Source organism: Alosa alosa, chromosome 8 (assembly GCF_017589495.1).
Source record: "Alosa alosa isolate M-15738 ecotype Scorff River chromosome 8, AALO_Geno_1.1, whole genome shotgun sequence".
NCBI classification, from domain to species: Eukaryota; Metazoa; Chordata; class Actinopteri; order Clupeiformes; family Clupeidae; genus Alosa; species Alosa alosa.
This window is the reverse complement of record NC_063196.1, coordinates 27,772,938-27,790,789: the sequence shown is the minus strand read 5'-3', so window position 1 is coordinate 27,790,789 and position 17,852 is coordinate 27,772,938. Positions and strand designations below refer to the sequence as shown.

At 38.6% G+C, this 17,852-nt stretch overlaps 1 protein-coding gene and 1 long non-coding RNA gene across 3 annotated transcripts in view; both read left to right on the top strand.

The window, feature by feature from the left end:
- LOC125299043 (Fc receptor-like protein 5) overlaps window positions 1-2,693 on the top strand; it is a 31,106-nt gene extending 28,413 nt beyond the window's left edge. For both annotated transcript variants that reach the window (XM_048250120.1, XM_048250121.1), the window contains 2 exons: window positions 579-929; window positions 1,475-2,693. In XM_048250120.1, coding sequence (XP_048106077.1) covers window positions 579-929; window positions 1,475-1,761 — 638 coding nt within the window. In that variant the 3' untranslated portion in view covers window positions 1,762-2,693. The remainder of the gene's footprint in view (window positions 1-578; window positions 930-1,474) is intronic.
- A 4,550-nt stretch (window positions 2,694-7,243) lies between these two features.
- On the top strand, window positions 7,244-8,337 carry LOC125299598. Its single transcript, XR_007194408.1, has 3 exons — window positions 7,244-7,295; window positions 7,602-7,646; window positions 7,780-8,337. It is a non-coding gene; the product is annotated as an uncharacterized LOC125299598 (long non-coding RNA).
- Window positions 8,338-17,852: the final 9,515 nt, after the last annotated feature.

Sequence of the window (17,852 nt, the reverse complement as noted above, 5' to 3'; positions counted from 1 at the left end):
GTTTACCTCCCAGTCTTAAACTCAGGTTTTAAATTTGCCTCCAATATTTCATAAAGGATACCATTAATTTAATCTTTCCAGCCTTTGTAAATATTTCTTGAATATCTTATGAAGTCTACATCGAATGTTACTTTACTATACAAGTTGTGAAGTATTCATAATCACTGAGTTTAACACTGGGTGCAAACTAGCCTACATTCAGCTGACCCGTATTTGTGTAACCTGGAACGGTTGGACATTCCTTGTAGCAAAAGATGAGAAATCATTTGCAAAGGTTACATCATAAAACAAATAGATTTTTATGAAACAAAAATTATTTGCGTAGAGGTTTGGAACAAAAACAGCAATGCTGCTTTGCGATTGTTGGACTTTTATTTTGACAAGTTGTCGTTGTTCTGTCTTCCACATTCATGAAAGGTTTGGTATGAATGTTGAATGTCTCATGAAAGTCATGAATGCTTTATGTGCAGTTTATGACAGCTGCTATGAATGTGTTATGAACTCACCCGTCAAGTAAAGTGTTACCAAAAAAATTATATGTATAATTTACTGACAAACTTTCAACTGCTTATCAACAGTGAGACCCAGACCTTTTCTTCATGTCAGTCCACACAGCTGGCCAGTTGAAGGTGACTCAGTGACACTGAACTGTAAGGTGACAGACACCTCCTTAGGCTGGACATTTCTCTGGTACCGAGCAGTTCCCAAAAAAGGATCTGGTCCCTTCACAGATGACTCAACTGTTACTGAAAGGAATCGCAATCGTTACTCTGTGGAGCTCCTCTCAGACAGCAGCAGAGGAGCTGGAGGCTCCTACACTCTCAGCCCTGTTGCTCTTCAACACACTGGGCTTTATGTGTGCAGAGCAGAGGGAGGAGATCCAGCCTATCAGACTATGTACAGTAACATGAAGCCACTCCGGGTCATAGGTGAGTCACTACTCCCACAGATCCTAGTCCATCTTGTTTGATGCCCTGTTCAGATATATGGCAACAAGGAATGAATAAATGATGAGCGATCATGAAATGGGCAATATGAGGCGACAACAGGCAATATGACATCAAGCGATGCGAAGAGGGTGGGTAACGAGTTAAAATATTTCACTTTTGAGTGACACGACTGAGGCGATTACCATGGGAATTATCTGTATACCGTTGACAGACGTAATCTTGGGCTTTGAGAAACACTGATTCACATTCTACCATTTCCTGACATTGTATTGTCCAAATAATGAATCAATTAATCCAGACAATAATACATTCATAATGAGTACATTAATAATGAATACATGAATTGACTGAAAATAATTGTTACAGCCCTATGTAGAAAATGGTCAAAAATGTAATTATCGCTGTCCGTAAATGTGTCTCCAGGAATCTTAATCTTATTTTGCAGTCTAAAACGTCACCACTAGATGGCACTAAAACATGCATTATGCCCCTTTAAGTCCACCCATTTCTCATCTGTCTTTCAGGTGTGTCTCCTCCAGCCACTCTGGTCATCAGACCCAACAAAACAGACCTGTTTGCATCCGAGTCTGTCTCCCTGAGCTGTGAGGTGAAGGACAAGTCTACTGGATGGAGGCTGAGGTGGGACACAAACAGAAGAGAGGAGTCAGTTTGTCCTGCTAGCTGGAGATCAGAAGCTGAACTCACATGCAGCACCATTGGTCTCCAGTACCGGGATAGAGGAGTGTACTGGTGTGAGTCTGAATCTGGACAGCACAGCAACGCTGCCCATATCAAGATATTGTATCACTAAGTGCTGAGATGTTCGAGATTCCTGATTTCAGTAATGTACTGTTCTATACCATATATAAAAAACAATGAACCATAATTATCAAGTCAAGTTATTTATTCTGTCTCCCAGCACAGTTGGATATGTAAGATTAACTAAAAAGTGCACGTTTAATGTATGCAAGTCCTAGTGTCCCTAGACCAAGTGCATTGCCTGCGGAAAGAAGCTCTTCCTCAGTCATTCAGTTCTGGCTGAGATGTAGGCTAGTCCCCTACCAGATGGTAGCCACTTGAAGAGGTTGTGGTTGGGATGGTGGTGAATGTCTTTCATGATGTGCTGTGTATAGCAGAATATATTCTTGGAGATTTATAATATGTTAATCACTAATGTTTCACTAAGTGGTGCATTGAAATTAACAAGAAGGTTTTGTGTGCGCACGCAAAACCTTTTCATGTGTGCACATGAACATTTCTTAGGGTCTCCGTAGTTGTACCACAGCGGTGCCTGTGAAACTTTGGTTCCACTTACAAAATAAATTAATGTTTTAAGTCTTCCACGACCACCATGGGATCATATAAAACAAACGAAAATAGGACCTGGAGAAAGATATTGACTGTTGGTATTTCTGGTGAGGATTTGAGATTGCATTGAGTAATTCCAATAAAACAAGATTTCGAAATGGCTTGCATTGTTTGTATTGACTATTAATATTTTCATGTACTGTTAAATATATATTCCTAAAATGGTTGTACATTTGTGAGAAAGACAAGTTAAAACGAACTGACTATGAGCTGATTTGGTGTTTAACATTCCATTGTAACAGTAATTACATTGTAACCTTCATCAAGCTCACGTCCAGTTCCACTGTATGTTCGCGGAGAACTACCTCCACAGACTGTTTACGATTGTTCACAAAAACAATACCAAATAGATGTTTTGATCTTTTTTTTAAGAAAATCTTTTTTGATTTTAATAAAAGAATAATAACACTTAGGTTAGGTTTTATTTTTTGCAGTGTATAGCTAAATCAACTGGCTGGATATGGCATTCAGAGTCTGCCTTCAGCGGGAATAAGTGATAGCTGTGTGGTGGTAAGCTCTTATGTAGGTCACAGATTGTTATCTATATTTCTGATATGTTGCTGATTGGATCATAAACAGCCACAGCAACGAAGAGGAATGACTGATAATGACTGACTCTTCTTTATTATTGTGTTATGTGTTCCTAATGTAAAGCACTTGGAGCTGCATTCTGTGTATGAAAGGTGCTATACAAATAAAGCGTATTATTATTATTATAGGTTCCACTGTGATTAAAGTCACCAATTCAACCTTGTGCTAAAGTGAAGATGGTCTTATTTTGGGGGCATGACCATAGATAGGCTAGTCTTTGCAAGCAATATGTCTAACACAAATATGCAATACAAATAATACAAAAAAATAATAGATAGATAATACTACATAAACCCTGTTTTGTCCTGTCTTAGGCCTACTAACACCCCACTGTGATTTGAGATGGTGGTAAACAGGTCTTGATTTCTCAACAAATTAACCTGTCTAGCTCTCTGACTGATCAAACAACATAGCTTTGGTGTATGTATGCCATTTTAGACAATTCAATGTCATTGTGTGTCTCATACATTCAACCTCACTAACTTTGGCAGGAGTGTTAGGCACAAAAGGAGTATTAGGTGCAATGATCGTTTCCGGGGGTGGGGGGGTCATAATTTCATAACTGATTCACTAAAAAAAAATACCACCAGCCTTGCATTTATGACTACTTCTCAAAATACTGTCTACTGTCTCCATTCGCCATTCATTGGACAAGTCAAAAGAGCTTCTGTTTAATTTTCAGCTTGCCAAATGGTCCCATATTTAGCTAACACAATATCATAACCAGCCCTGACTATCACACTATACGGTCCAAACTGACTTCTTGTGAGGCTCAGTATTTGTTACGGTTGTTATCGTCATAGATCTTTACAGTGATTCTGCCCTTTCCAGTGGCAAAGGACACAGAATTTCCTGGTGCAATCTGCTCCCCATCTGTTTCCTGTGCCATTGGCCACATTGGGCCCAAACCTTATCTATAGCATCCTTGACAATACGATCCTTGAATAGAGCAAACAAAATACCTGTGAGCAAATACGACAACAAATATACATAACATCAAAAGATATAACAAAGAAAGGAAAGCTTCTTACAGATCCACCTGTTCCTGTTGTCCCATTCCAAAGCTGGACACAAAAAATAACCAAATGAAAAATGGATGAAATCTTTAGACATTGTGGATTCCTCTCCAAATTCCTCTCATATTTTGTGGTCACATGATTTTCCTTTCAGTATTTATATATAAATATAGATAAAATATTAGTATACAAGAATAGATCTGAATACAAGCATAGATCTGAATATAAAGCTATAGAAAACACACCAATATAAGTACTAGGCCTGTGTATGGACAAGGAGTTTATCTACTCAGAATTGTATCAGAATTTTGCAGGGTGCCAAGTTGAGTCTTTGCTTAGAAAATCAGAAAGTGTGTCAGTTCATTTATAGAATACAAGAAAAAGGTTGGTCAACACATTAACCAATCAGAGGAAGAAAAGGAAAAATCTGACCTGGTTTGAATGTGACATTGACCTTGAAGCCAATGACCTTGAGTACCGAAATCATGTCATGTACTGTTTGACCTAGATTTGGATATATCGAGCAGATACTGAGCAGATGCTGCCATACAGCCATGGCAGCACGGCCAGAAAACCTATAGTGGGTGAAGGCATAACAACATGGTGAGAAAATAGCTCACATGAATGAAAATACATTTTGGTAGAAAGGAAACACATGTGAGAGCTACTAGAAGTACACAATAAGAGCCCATAATCATCAAGAGAGGTAATCCACCACAATCCAAACCGGCTCCTAGAGCTAGAGTATCAGTGCCGGCCCGAGCCTTTTGCGCAGAGTCACCTGTGCTTGGCGATAATTGACAACTTCACACTATAATGTCATATTATAAATTAATACAGTGAGGTTATGTATTAATACAGTGACTGATTATGAACTACTGTCCCCCTGGACACAGATGCATAAGGACTCAGTAGGCTCATTCAGTAATCCATCCTTGCTCTCATGCCAAAAATGTTTTGGGGCTCCGCTCTAGACTTCTGGCCCCATGTGCTTGGTAAACCAATGTATTAGTTGTTATTTACACCAACCCTGTCACCTTTTAATCTTAGAGGGTACTAATTTATTTATTATTTACAAATTTATTTAAAACATTCATATTCAAAGTGAAGCACTAAGGGTGGTTTACTGAAGTTGAATTGACAAATAACAAAATACAACAGCATTTGTATTTGTTGTAAACAAGTACATCCGTTTAATGACTTGTTTTTCAACAGATTTAATGCATTAAATGAGCAATCTTCAACTACAAAATAAAACCAAAATAGACAAACATTAATAATCAAAAATAAAATGTTCCAAAAAATAGATACTTATTCCTACTTTGTTCCTGGCTTTCAGGTATCTGCAACTCTGCAGTGGACGAACCTGCAATGATTAAATAAATACATAAATAAATAAAACAAAAACTATGTTAAATGTGTCATGTCATATTAACAGGCTACAGTCTGTAACCATTTGCCATCAAGAAGACCTCACCTTCTGTGTCATCAGCCATGGAGGCAGACACTTGATGAGGTAGAGTTAGGTAGAGATAGAGATGTGCTCCAAAGTATTTCAACAGTGTCTCTGAAAAAAAATAAATATATTGCATAAGTGCATATTTGATCGAGCAGAATGAGTTTATTTTGCTATCATTACTTACAGTCATCAACAAGCAATTCCACATGTAACAATTCATATTCTATTGGCAAATGAGGCATAATCAAAAGTATACTTAATTGCAGTATGGTGAACGCTTAACATGGTGATCTACTGCAGCCTAAATATTAGGGTAGCACCGCTACATCACTTGCCACTATCTTAATCAAATGTAAGTCTATTTTCATCACAGAAGTCTCCCCACCCAACATGGTATATTTTCTCAAACACTACCATCTCTCTCCAAAGATCTTAGAGCAGAGCGCACATACTGTTCCATCTTTGCCTATGAAGCTGGAACGTTACCGATGCCCAGAGTCGCGCTAGTCAGTGGGTTGGGGTTGGGACTGGGAGCCTGGGCTTAGCCTGCTGTTGCTATCAGACTTACCACTATGTCACATATTATAGAACAGTAATAAACTATCAACACTTTCAGGTGCGAAATCAGAAACAATCCCTCTGTGGTAAATTTGCCTTCAGCTACAGTACGTTTTCATGTAGCTACTGTAGTGCTAATGTCCACTTCAGTCAGCTATCGATAGCTAACTTTAATTTACAACATAAGCCCACCTATGGCTAGGGTACATGCTTGATTAAACATCCAAAACAATCCCAATATCCTTGACATCTGAAATACACCTAGATAAATATATATTAATGGGAGACATTTCTCTGTTGATGGTGGGGATTTAGCTCTGGTGATGGCTTATATTAGATCATGACAGCTAGCTAGCTACCTCAAGCACAAAACATACTGTAAATAATCATGCAAACATACCTGTATCTTGCTCGTTTTTCTCCTCCTCTCTTTCTGTTTTCGGCACCAGAGGGATACGTCCTTTTTTGTGACTTTTCTTAACATTACCGTCTCTTCCGATTTTTGAACTTGATGCAGTGTCTGCACGAATTGTCTATGCACCCGAGGTGTCTAGTTCATGCGCGAGACTGAAAGGCTGGCAGACACAGTAGAGGTAGGCAGGCATATTGATCATGAAATCAGAATTTTTATTAATTGTTTCATTTATTCATTCATTGATGTCACTTGTTTACGTTATTTATTATGTAAAAAAAAAAGAAATAAACTCGATTGGGTGGCCAGGGGGCCCCAAGCAGCCATTAGTTCGCTTATGCCTCGGGCTGGCCCTGTAGAGTATATAAATATATGCACTATAATAGTGCACTGTGACTCAAAATATTACAGCACAGTGATCACACATGTACTGAGGTATGAAAAGTGAGAAGTTAGGCCCTCAGAAGGCCCGAAGTGGTTGACAGTTTTGTTTGAGATGACCTAACATGACAAATGCTTAATAAAGGTTTGTTTGAGTCATTTGATGAAGAACTGGGGAGGGCAGGGGGACATGTGGGCCATTTTCCTTCTGTAAAAACAATGTGATTTTGTCATTACCACATTTCACATAGGAAGACAACGTGACATCACCTCCCCAATTCTTCCACAGAAAGTAAGCATTTTTCATAAATTAGGTCACCTCAAACCTACATCAGCATAATATTTTACTCAAGTTTTCACCAATGTATTTTTATGTCAATTTTATTGGTCTCTCTTAAGTGATTCTAAGGCATTTCATTGGTTCTAACCTTACATTGGTTAATGTGTTGCCCAGCTTCATTCTTGAACTATATAAATAATCAAGTAACTTTTCATTCTGATCTCACTGCTATCCTCTAAGAACCAGCTTGATATCCTGTCAACATTTGGAGTGGGTCTGCGTAAGTTAAACTACTTATATTATAACCTCTATGTGCGTAAGTTAAACTACTTATATTATAACCTCTATGTGCCAGTATGTACATTCTGTGTCTATCTGCACATATCTCGTATACTTATAAATAACTCAAAATGCAGTAGTCACGTTTAAACAATGCAAATTGAAGATGTTGTGAAACTGTTTTTTAAAGCATAACACATCAAGTAACCTTAGTTCCAAGTGATTAAATAGGTTGCTATTTAAAGAATAACAAATTAAAGAAAAATAATAAATAAAACAAATAAAAAGAGACATTGTTTTTTTGCAGTAATACAGCATCAGAATGGGTTCTGCTGGAAGCGTTGTTGATTCTGTAAGGAGCTTTACGTTTGTCTGTTATGGTCTTAGATACGTTTGAACTGTAAAGAAGATTTTGTTCTCAGAAAGATTTGGTTTTGTTCTTGAGGTGTTTGTTGTTTGTTGTTAAAAAATGAGCTCCCTCCCAGGCTGATACAGTCAGGGGTTGGATACAGCACCACACGAACGTGGCCAATGCCAGTGGAAGGACCATCTACGTCAAAGTGAGGAGTCCTGGAAGAACAGATACTGAACAGATTCCTGCAGGAAGTTCAGTGTCGTTTGGAACAGACAAGGGCCAAGTCACCTTGATGGTCTATGACAACAGCAGCTACGACAACTTCCTGGCGAGCAAAACACTGGACTCTGATTACAGTATGATAGTCAAGAGTAGTGGTTCTGGCTTTTATATAGTGAGAGCAAAATATGGTACAATTTGGCAAGAAGGTTAAACAGAAACTCTTGAATTTTCCAATTGAAGCTGAACTGACTATGTTAATTAATTATTTTGAAAACTAGTCATAAATACATCACAATCATATTAACTTTATTCTCCTGATCTCTATCATTAATGACAAACAAATGATGAGATTCTTGTCTTTCTGTTTTCAGTTTTGCCTAAACAATAACACAATATGTTATTGTTTATTTTGTTATTGTAATGTCTTTTCTTTAATGAATTCATTAAAGCATTGCAAGTTGCAGCACATTATATGTGGATATATTTATTTTATAGTCTCTGGAATGCTGTTTTCACTGCCTTCAAATTAAACTAGAGTTGTGAGATCAACAGAAACATTACAAAGGATTATGGGAACGGTACATTTCACACCTGACTCATTTTGATCAAACTTTGGGGGGTATTTCAATGGAACAGTTGCTGCCTATGCTCTGCATAAAGGGGGATTTTGATCCCCCCTCGTGTTTTCCAGATTCCCGGAAATGGCTTCTGATGAAGTATCTTGCTTCGCCTTAACAATCTTTAGTTTGATTCAACCAGCCAACAATGGCACGCAAGCGAGAACTCTATGGTTACATTACTCTGTAGAACCAGAGACTCTAATGAGGAAACACAGCACTCAAATAATCCTCCATAGAAATGTATGGGGTTAGTTTGTTAGTTCTGCCTAAAATAACTGCCCGAAACGTGTTACCAAAATGCCACCAACAAGTGTTGCCAACCACTCAAAGGCAAAATAAATGTTCCAACCAATAACCATGTGTTCTCATTGTGTGGTTTTCCTTTCAAATTAGTGCACAATTATAACAGATTATTTTGTTTTCACTTCACCTCACGGTCACAATGGTTCATTCATACATGTCAACCCTCCTGTTATTCTGGGTTTTCATATCACATCACTCCCTCAGGAAATACATATGGCCAAGTCTTCAGTTACTGATGGATTTATTGTCTTCTTTAACACCTTTAATCCACCACCAAACTGTTGATAACAAGACAATACACAATCAAAATTCATCCATATCACACACACAATCATCTTATGAATAGCATACCCACAACATAAAAGTGAAACCATGAGGGAATGAGTCATTATAAAGAGCTTAAAATGACCCTTGAGGCTTAGAAATCACTTTTTTGCCTCACATTAAGCTCAATATTCATGAACATAAATTAAAAAAAATAATATGCACAATATAATAATATGACAAACAAATATTATAAATTACAGAAATTAATTTTATGGCAGTTAAATTTTAGCATTTCTCTGCTGTCTTGCCATTTTTATATTTTTCGCCATAAATATCCCAAATTGTTACCCTTTCATAACTAACCCTACAGTCTCTGAGAAATGCTTTACTTTTCTTAATTTTTATCATTTATTTTTCCCCTAAACTTTAAGGCGACATTGCTGGAACGTACACCAGGTATACAATAAAATATTCGGTAGCCTCCTGTTAATGCATGATCACCATTTGTTTTTCACTATTAATATCATCATGGTGTCTTTGATAACGGCCATATCCACCCAAGGAGTTCTGTGTTCTCCATCGTTGATGAGTATTCCTAAAAGTGAAAAACCTTTATTTTTCAAATAAATAATCCAATATTTAGACTGGAGACATCAATGGCTCCAAAGGCAATATCAGTGTATAGAGACATAAAATGTGGTTAATTTGTAGTTCATACATCGTATGATACATCGCAGCACTCCACAGTGTAGGACATTTTATACCATTACTGAGTATTAGAAGTGAGACAGATGACTTCTAAACGCCCTGGAGACAAACCGGAAAGGACAGGAGAAAATGTGTGTGGCTGACATGCAACAGATCAGTCCCTTCTTCTGAAATCGTTGGCCAAAGTTTGAAGCGACCGAAGTATGAAAAATGCTTCGATAATGGCCTTTTTGGATTGGAACTTGGCAGACATACTGGGGAGAGCGGTCAGGACATTTTTGTATCCTTCCTCTGTTCAGACAATGACTTATTGGGTGATTTTCTCATTACCTCATCCCACATCAGTAGAAAAATCTGACACTTCCCTGCCTAAATTCTTCCTCAAAAAGTAGATAGCCAAGCATTTTCTCATACATTAGGTCACTTCAAACTTCTCTTAGCAAATTTGTTGTGAGGATTTTTCTGTCTATTCTATTGGTCTCTCTTAAGTGATTTAGTTTCCTCCTTTGGACATAAAATAAAATTGAATAATTAAAAGATATAAAACAAAAAGTGCATCTGATTAACAGCAGATGCATTTGATCAGTTGTGTCCCATTTAGTGATTCATGAACAAGCAGCAATGCTTAATAGTCAATTCTATGACTTACTGGAAGCCAGTGCAGAGACTTAAGTATCTGTGTAATGTGGTCAGTTATTTTAGTTTTTGTGAGAACCCTGACTGCTGTTTGAGGGTGTTTTTAAGAAGTGACCACATAAGGAGGGAAAGTAATCTCATCGCAATATTATATCTCAATATTGGTTGCGTTCCTAGAGTTTAGCGGAGTGGATGCGATTTTTTTAGAAAAAATAAATCTCGGTCCACATCGTGAACTTAGTTGAAGGCCTTACATATGCTATGCATTGGGGTCACCTCTATTGCTTCTACTGGTCGTACTTTGTTTTTAGGACCATATAAATTGTTTTGAGGTTTTTTGTAACATGGTGATAACGAACAACAGTTGCATGTGACGTCACCGGTTTGGACGCCTCATCTCTAACTGATCAAAATGGCAATTTGCTTGAATGGCCTACTGGTTAGCGCTTCAGACTTGTAACTAGAGGGTTGCCGGTTTGAACCCTGACCTGTAGGCACGGCTGAAGTGCCCTTGAGCAAGGCACCTAACCCTCACTGCTCCCCGAGTGCCACTGTTGTTGCAGGCAGCTCACTGCGCCGGGATTAGTGTGCGTTTCAGTAATTCACGGATTGGGATAAATGCAGAGTTTATGCAATTTCCCTCATGGGATCCAAATTTCCCTCATGGGATCAAAAGAGTATATATACTATACTAGATATTTTTGTAATGACAGAGAGTGATGTAAACCGTGTGGTGATTAACTTTAGGGTAAGGCTATTTGCACCCCTGGTACAATTAGCAGTGTATGCTATTCGTACCCTGGTGCAATAAGTGAATTCTATTCGTACCCTGGTGCACACAGCAATGTGTCCTATTAGTACCCCGTCTGGTACAAATATCAATGTATGCTATTTGTACCCCGGTGCACACAGCCATGTGTTCTATTAGTACCCGTCTGGTACAAATATCAGTGTATGCTATTTGCACCCCTGTGCATTTATTCTGGCATATTGATCACACAATGTAATAATATTTTTTTTTAAAAACACGCAACATGTTTTTGTTGTTACGTAACAGGGTGTGAATAACTCAGATGTGTAATAGACACTGTTTTATGGTGTATGCTATTCGTACCCTGGTGTTTATAGTACTGCATGCTATTTACACCCTGGTGCATGAAGTAGCTAATTGTTGCAATCAAAACTTCCATTTGAGAACCGATTTCTTGTTCAAATTGCGCGCCTTCTCTCCAGAGACGTTGGTACACATGCACACTCACTCTGCCAAAACCGTCACACGGGAATCGAACCCCAGTCTCCCGCGTGCCAGCTCTTGTCTGTGTCCACTGCACTATTCCACAAGGAAAGGGTGTTTGTAGGTAAACTTATAGTTTATAGGCCTGAACGTCATATTCACAACATTTCTGTTAACTAACAAACTGACGGTTGTATGTGTTCACTGAACCAAGATTATGAAAATAAAACACAATTTTTCAATCTAAAACTTAATCTGAACAGATATAGTGCCGAAACCTTTCAGAATTCTTCACTTTCTGCTGACGAAAAACGAATATCCGCCATGTTTTTTGAGCATGTGAGCAACGTCTTTTTGTTGTTATGTCACAGGGTATGAATAGCTCAGCTGTGTGGCCAAGGTTATTCGTACCAGGGGTGTAAATAGACACTCCGTTAACTTTATGTTAGGGTAACTTGTGTTGTGCTCCTCCTCACATGAAGAGCAGGCAGTATGTGTCAAGACTAACCAGGCTAATAAACAAACCATGTTACGGTGAGTAACGTCAAAGGGTAACGTCACATGACTTCTAGTTGTAGTCCGTTTATGAAACAAAAGGAGCAATTTCTTTTTTCGTTTACACACTGAAAAATATTTTTGATGGGTAACGGTAGTCCACTTAATTTTTGCTGTAGCATTTTGGTAGCAACATCTTAATTTTTATGAAACAAGACTACAGTTTGTGACAAAATACCAAATAATAAATACATTTTAACTCATCAAACTGAACGCCGAGGTTTTCGACGGCCGTTGCTTCGTTCAGACCTTATTTGAACCAAAAACTCCATTCATTTTCCCATAGAATTTTTTTCTTACGAACCAGGAAGCGTTAAAATGCTAATGCTATACACTACAAGCTTCCGGGTGACTAGCACACTCTATACACCTTTCACACAATAACTGGCAATACGTAATCGTTGTGGAAGCGGAGTTCCTGTCAAGTCAACACATCAGAAAAACATACAGAATGTTTTTGAAAAATGAATGGAAATGAATGGAAAAACTTTGCTAACGGATTTGCCAAATAAACCTGATAAAATTCCTATCAAATCAAATTCACAGAAGGTAAAGGAATTGAAAGGAGTGTTAAAAGGGAGCGTACCTATGTTCCCCGGGTCATGTTCCCAGCTTTGTATGGGACCGGGGAACATAGGGACGAACCCGTTAAAACGCATACAAAACTTATTCAGCTGTCTATTCATGCTACTACTAATAGCCAACACCCCCATTGAAAACCTGTTGGTAGCATCGGCTAACTAGCGCCAAATTTCGGAGTCCAGGGGACAAGCCGAGATGAGCTATGAGACAAAAGTTCACACTCGGTATCATGTTTCAACACACTTTAGGTCAATATCACACCAAACTCAGCATTATAGCACATCAATTCAGTATTAAAGGTTGTATCACCCAAAAAAAGGCCCAAACATAAATTATCACATTCGTCTAATCTTTCCTAACGATCCGCTAGCTGCCTGCCCCATAATGGACAATTGCTACCAACAAGTGTTGCCAACCACTCAAAGGCAAAATAAAGTGTTCTAACCAATAACTGACGAGATGCGCGTTCAGGAGTTTCAATTGCATGGGAAGGAGGGGGAGGGAGTAGCGAGCTAGCTCTCTGTTTTGTTTGAACGTCAACAGAAGTGACGTTACCCCGCCATCGCTGATGCAACCTTTAAGTGTTTTCTGTAGGCTACCCTACTGCATAAAATAACAGAATATGATATAGTTTTCAGTAGCCTACCACTGTTGCAGATATCACATGTAAGAAAGGTATCCCTTACATTTTTGTACATTTTCGCACATTCCAACATAAGGAAACAGTTGGGGAAACTTGTCGTTTTCGGCGTAATTTTCTAATTCCCTGTCTAAAACCGACGTGATAGAAGCAGCAGCCATCTTTGTTATTTACAAAAACTGCTTCAACGTTACTGCTATTTCGGCATCACGTAAAACCCACCTCAACGGTTGTGATTAGTGTCTGGATTTTAGGGAGATTCAAAATGGGCTTGAATGGGCTGTTGGCCAGACGGACCTGCAGAGCAAATCTCAAATTTGACAGAAGTTCGTCTGGGTTTTCCCAGGCTAGCTTTAAGCCCTTTTGTCTAGAAAAGTGGCAATGCTGTCTTTCCTCATTTTCACCCAACTGAAGTAAATGAAGAAGCAGTGTCATGTTATGAAACTGTATTTTAGGTAACTTACTATCACTAGCATCAGTTTCTGTGTTACACAGATCACAGTATTTACATGGGCATAAGTAAGCAAATTGATAAGAAGAAATGTTTTGCAATGAAAAGATTTTATTGAAATTACATCATAATGGACAAAGAAACTCCACCATAATTTTGACTAAGTCAAGTCTAAAGTTTATGTTATTATTGTTTTGGAATTATGTAATTATGCATCATTACAGATTTACCAAAAATGACAGCAAAAGCAAAATGTACAAGAATTTATGATTTATGAATAACATCAAACCTATTCCAAAGTATGGGCTAAGTGAAAAAGCAAGGCTTTTTAGTCCTCTTGCCAAAATGCAGCAAAAGTCATACAGTACACAGCAATTATGATGACAACAGGTGAATATTTTTCCCTGATTGCTGGCTAGTGACTACTTTCCAAAAGATGTTTTATTATTGTTCTTGCCAAATTGTGCCATACTTTGACCTCACAATATATGGGTAACCATTGTTACTCTTGACTATAGATACAGTCGGTTAAGACGTTCGGAAAGGTTACCGCCCCCCACGAGGGGGAAAGCATGCTAACCTCACACAATGGAAGTCAATGGGCGAACTAGCTAACAGTTAGACATTATACATTCAGGTGGAGTTCTGCTTGTTTCTGAACACAATAATTTGAAGGAATTGTGTTTACTTAACTGCCCAGTGTATGCTAACAACTTAATTCACCCTCGATTGCCCAATGTTGACGACAAATGTCTCTGGAAGCTATATTCAATGGTAGCATCATTAGGTTGCTAACTGGCTAACTTTATATCGTCAGTGTAACATAACCAATTGGTACACATTACTTGTTAAAACTATTCCCACGGCCATTGTAGGGAATGTGCATTCATGTGAGAATAAATTCAGATGCAACTTACGAGTATGTGATGTTAAGGCAAAAGGGTTAGCTTGCTAAACCGAGCTACACAGTCCAGCCATTGAAAGCAGTTCTACAATGAGTACACTCGAGACAGTTCTGGCCGTTTAACTGGAATTAGCAAAATGAGGGAACTTAATGTTACCCTTAACCTCCTTGACACACAGATAACTCTCAGTTGAAACGTGTTTGTGCCGTTTAGTGATGTTTGCTAAAAGATTTAATATTTTTATAGGTGCTTTCTGTACTCAAGCCGGTGCACCTCCATTAGATTACATGCAATCGAAACGAATGTTTTCCCCTTCGGGGGCTTTTCAGCCACGGTAACCACGATTATGACTACAGTGGGCATGGCTTTCAAATGACCACTTCATTCGCCAAGACACGCGTGAAGCTGCCAAGCTTTAGTACCACTTTCAGCCACTGTGCGCAGGAGGCCACTGTACATCGCTCTGCCTGCCGTCCCTTACATAATTGTTGCCGAGAGTAATCCCAGCCTACAAATTCAATAACAAAATAAATCATGCATAATTAAACATTACCTCGATTTAGGCTACTTGGGTATGGCTTAAGGCTTGACTACACGCTCCAAAATCGAAAAAATCGAAATTTGCTGTCTACATTATTGTCAGTGTTGGGGTTAACGAACCACGCAAATCAAAACAGTGGTGTGATAATTGAGCCAGTAGAGAAATAACTGTTCAGAATTAATCTGTAGCCTTGGGTAGGCTTCTGCAGAAAACAATGTTGTTGCCGATTTAATACTATCTGGCGACGTTTTTTAACAGGCTACGCAATAGAGGCTTAGACAACTATGACCCACGTTTTGGTTTCGTAAATTAATTTGCCCTACTTCTTGACTGCAATGTAGTCAATTGACTGCTTGACATGTCATTTTTATTTTTCTGTACGATAAACAATTACATCTGCTTTATGCCGCAGAATAACATTCATATTTGGCTGACTGCAGACGCGCCACTTCCCTCCCCATATTCCAATATTAAGATAGTATAAAGTGCTTTTTGTATAGGCTACTATCATAAAAAAAATAGTTAAAACGAATAGCTATTTGCAATTTGACAAAACACTGGTCCTCATTTTTTGCGAATCACGAGGGGCGATATGAGCCTGTTGCATTTAGTTAGATGTCCGAGTCACACATAATGTTTGAAAACCACTGGCTCGTAATCACAATAATTTAACACACAGTTGGATAACCTACTTCATCATGTCCCCATGCCTACATTTTTGTGAGTAGCATAGAGATCGTTAAAAACAATAAAGTATGGCTCTCCGTTTGGGACATCGAAAACGATATTTTAATAGACTACCATCAAGATGCTGACTTGCAAAAGCCTCGGGATAACACGTTATCTCCACTATCATCAGTCATGCCCCCTTGATCAAAGTGGGAATGAAATAAAAGTTTGATAACCACTGGCTTAACAAGTTCCCTGCAGTCCAGAACACAGAATCTATTGCAATATTCTGATGATCGGATATGAATGTTTGTTTTCCAAAGTAAGAATTTCACTTCACCATGCACCTTCGACAATACCTGGCCTACCTGGTATCATTACAAACATTATTCTGTGTCCTAAAACTGGCATATTTTATGGCATTGTGTCATGTAAGTTCGTTGCAAAATCTAGAGAAATGTGTGAGGTGGTCAGCGGGGGACAATTGAGACACACATTGGATTGTGTTATTACTTGAACATTCCACACTATCCACAGCTGTGGTAGGCCTATCAGGGGCAGGAGGATTACTGTCAGTCTTTTATTTAAAATTCTTCAACAGAAGGCCTCGAATGTTGTCTTGTTTGTGGAGCGCTTTGCTTCGCTTCTGTAATTTCGGCTTCATTGAAAATGAGGGCTTCCCTCAATGACCCTCGAGAATAAATAAAGGTTGAATGAATGAATGAATGAATGCAGGCTTGCCCAAAATAAAGGCATGTGGTTTTGCGCAGCCTACAGTAAATAACAGACCCGCCAGAATGTGCGTTATGATGCTTTTTATGAGCAAGATGTTTTTGGTACCCTACGACACTGCATGTTCTTAAATAACAATGATCATCAGTAATATTCGACCATTAATTTGGGTAAATGGGCAAGCGTGACCACCTTGATTGGCTGATGATGATGATTGTAACGCTGGCATGATTCCAAACACCTCCCTTACGATGATGAGTGACAGGTCTCAGAATGTGTGCGCTACACAAGGACGGAAGATGATGAATAACTGGGGCCGTGGGGCTATTCACAAAGGCTTTTATCTTACTACTAGGAGTAGGCTACTCCTAAATCGCACTTAAAGATTTTAGATTGGAGTTTTCTCTTAAAGTTATTCACAAAGCCTTTCAGACAACTCCTAAACTAGGAGTGAGTCTTCGTGGCTATGGATGACGCCATTACTCATGCACGAGCTTGACTGAAGTGACCACCTTGATTGGCTGATGATTGTAACGCTGGAATTCCAAACACCTCTCTTCCGATGATGACTGACAGGTGACAGGTCGGAGAATGCGTCTGTACACAAGTAGTCGCGAAGGACGGAAGATGATTAATAACTGAATAAAAAGGCCTAGCCTAAATGAATAAAGAGTAAGGCAAAACAAATAGCTTAGTAGCCTAATGAAACATAGGCCTATGGATTGATGCAGTAGCCTACCTTTGCAACATTATTAAATTAATCTGTCACCATATCCCTAGGCTACGTTTGCAAAGAGGAGAACATTTTAATTTGATTCACAATGAAACGTTACATTTCATTTCCATGTTAACAATGAGTAGTTTGTGTTGTTGTTGGTGGCGTTATTGCATCCCTTTTATGAATGCAAAATTGTTCCCTCACGATTGGAAGCTCCTGTTAAGATAGGCTATTTCAAAAACATCGCAACGTAAAAATGCCACAAAAAAGCTGTTTATGAATAGGTCTTAGTGAGTTAGGAGTCCTCTCGACTTAAGCTGTCCCAGACTTAGGTGCTACTTTTAGGTCTAAAATGCTTCGTGAATTACTTTTTTTAAAAAAATTAGGAGTCCTAAAGTTAGGAGTGACACGCCCATTATT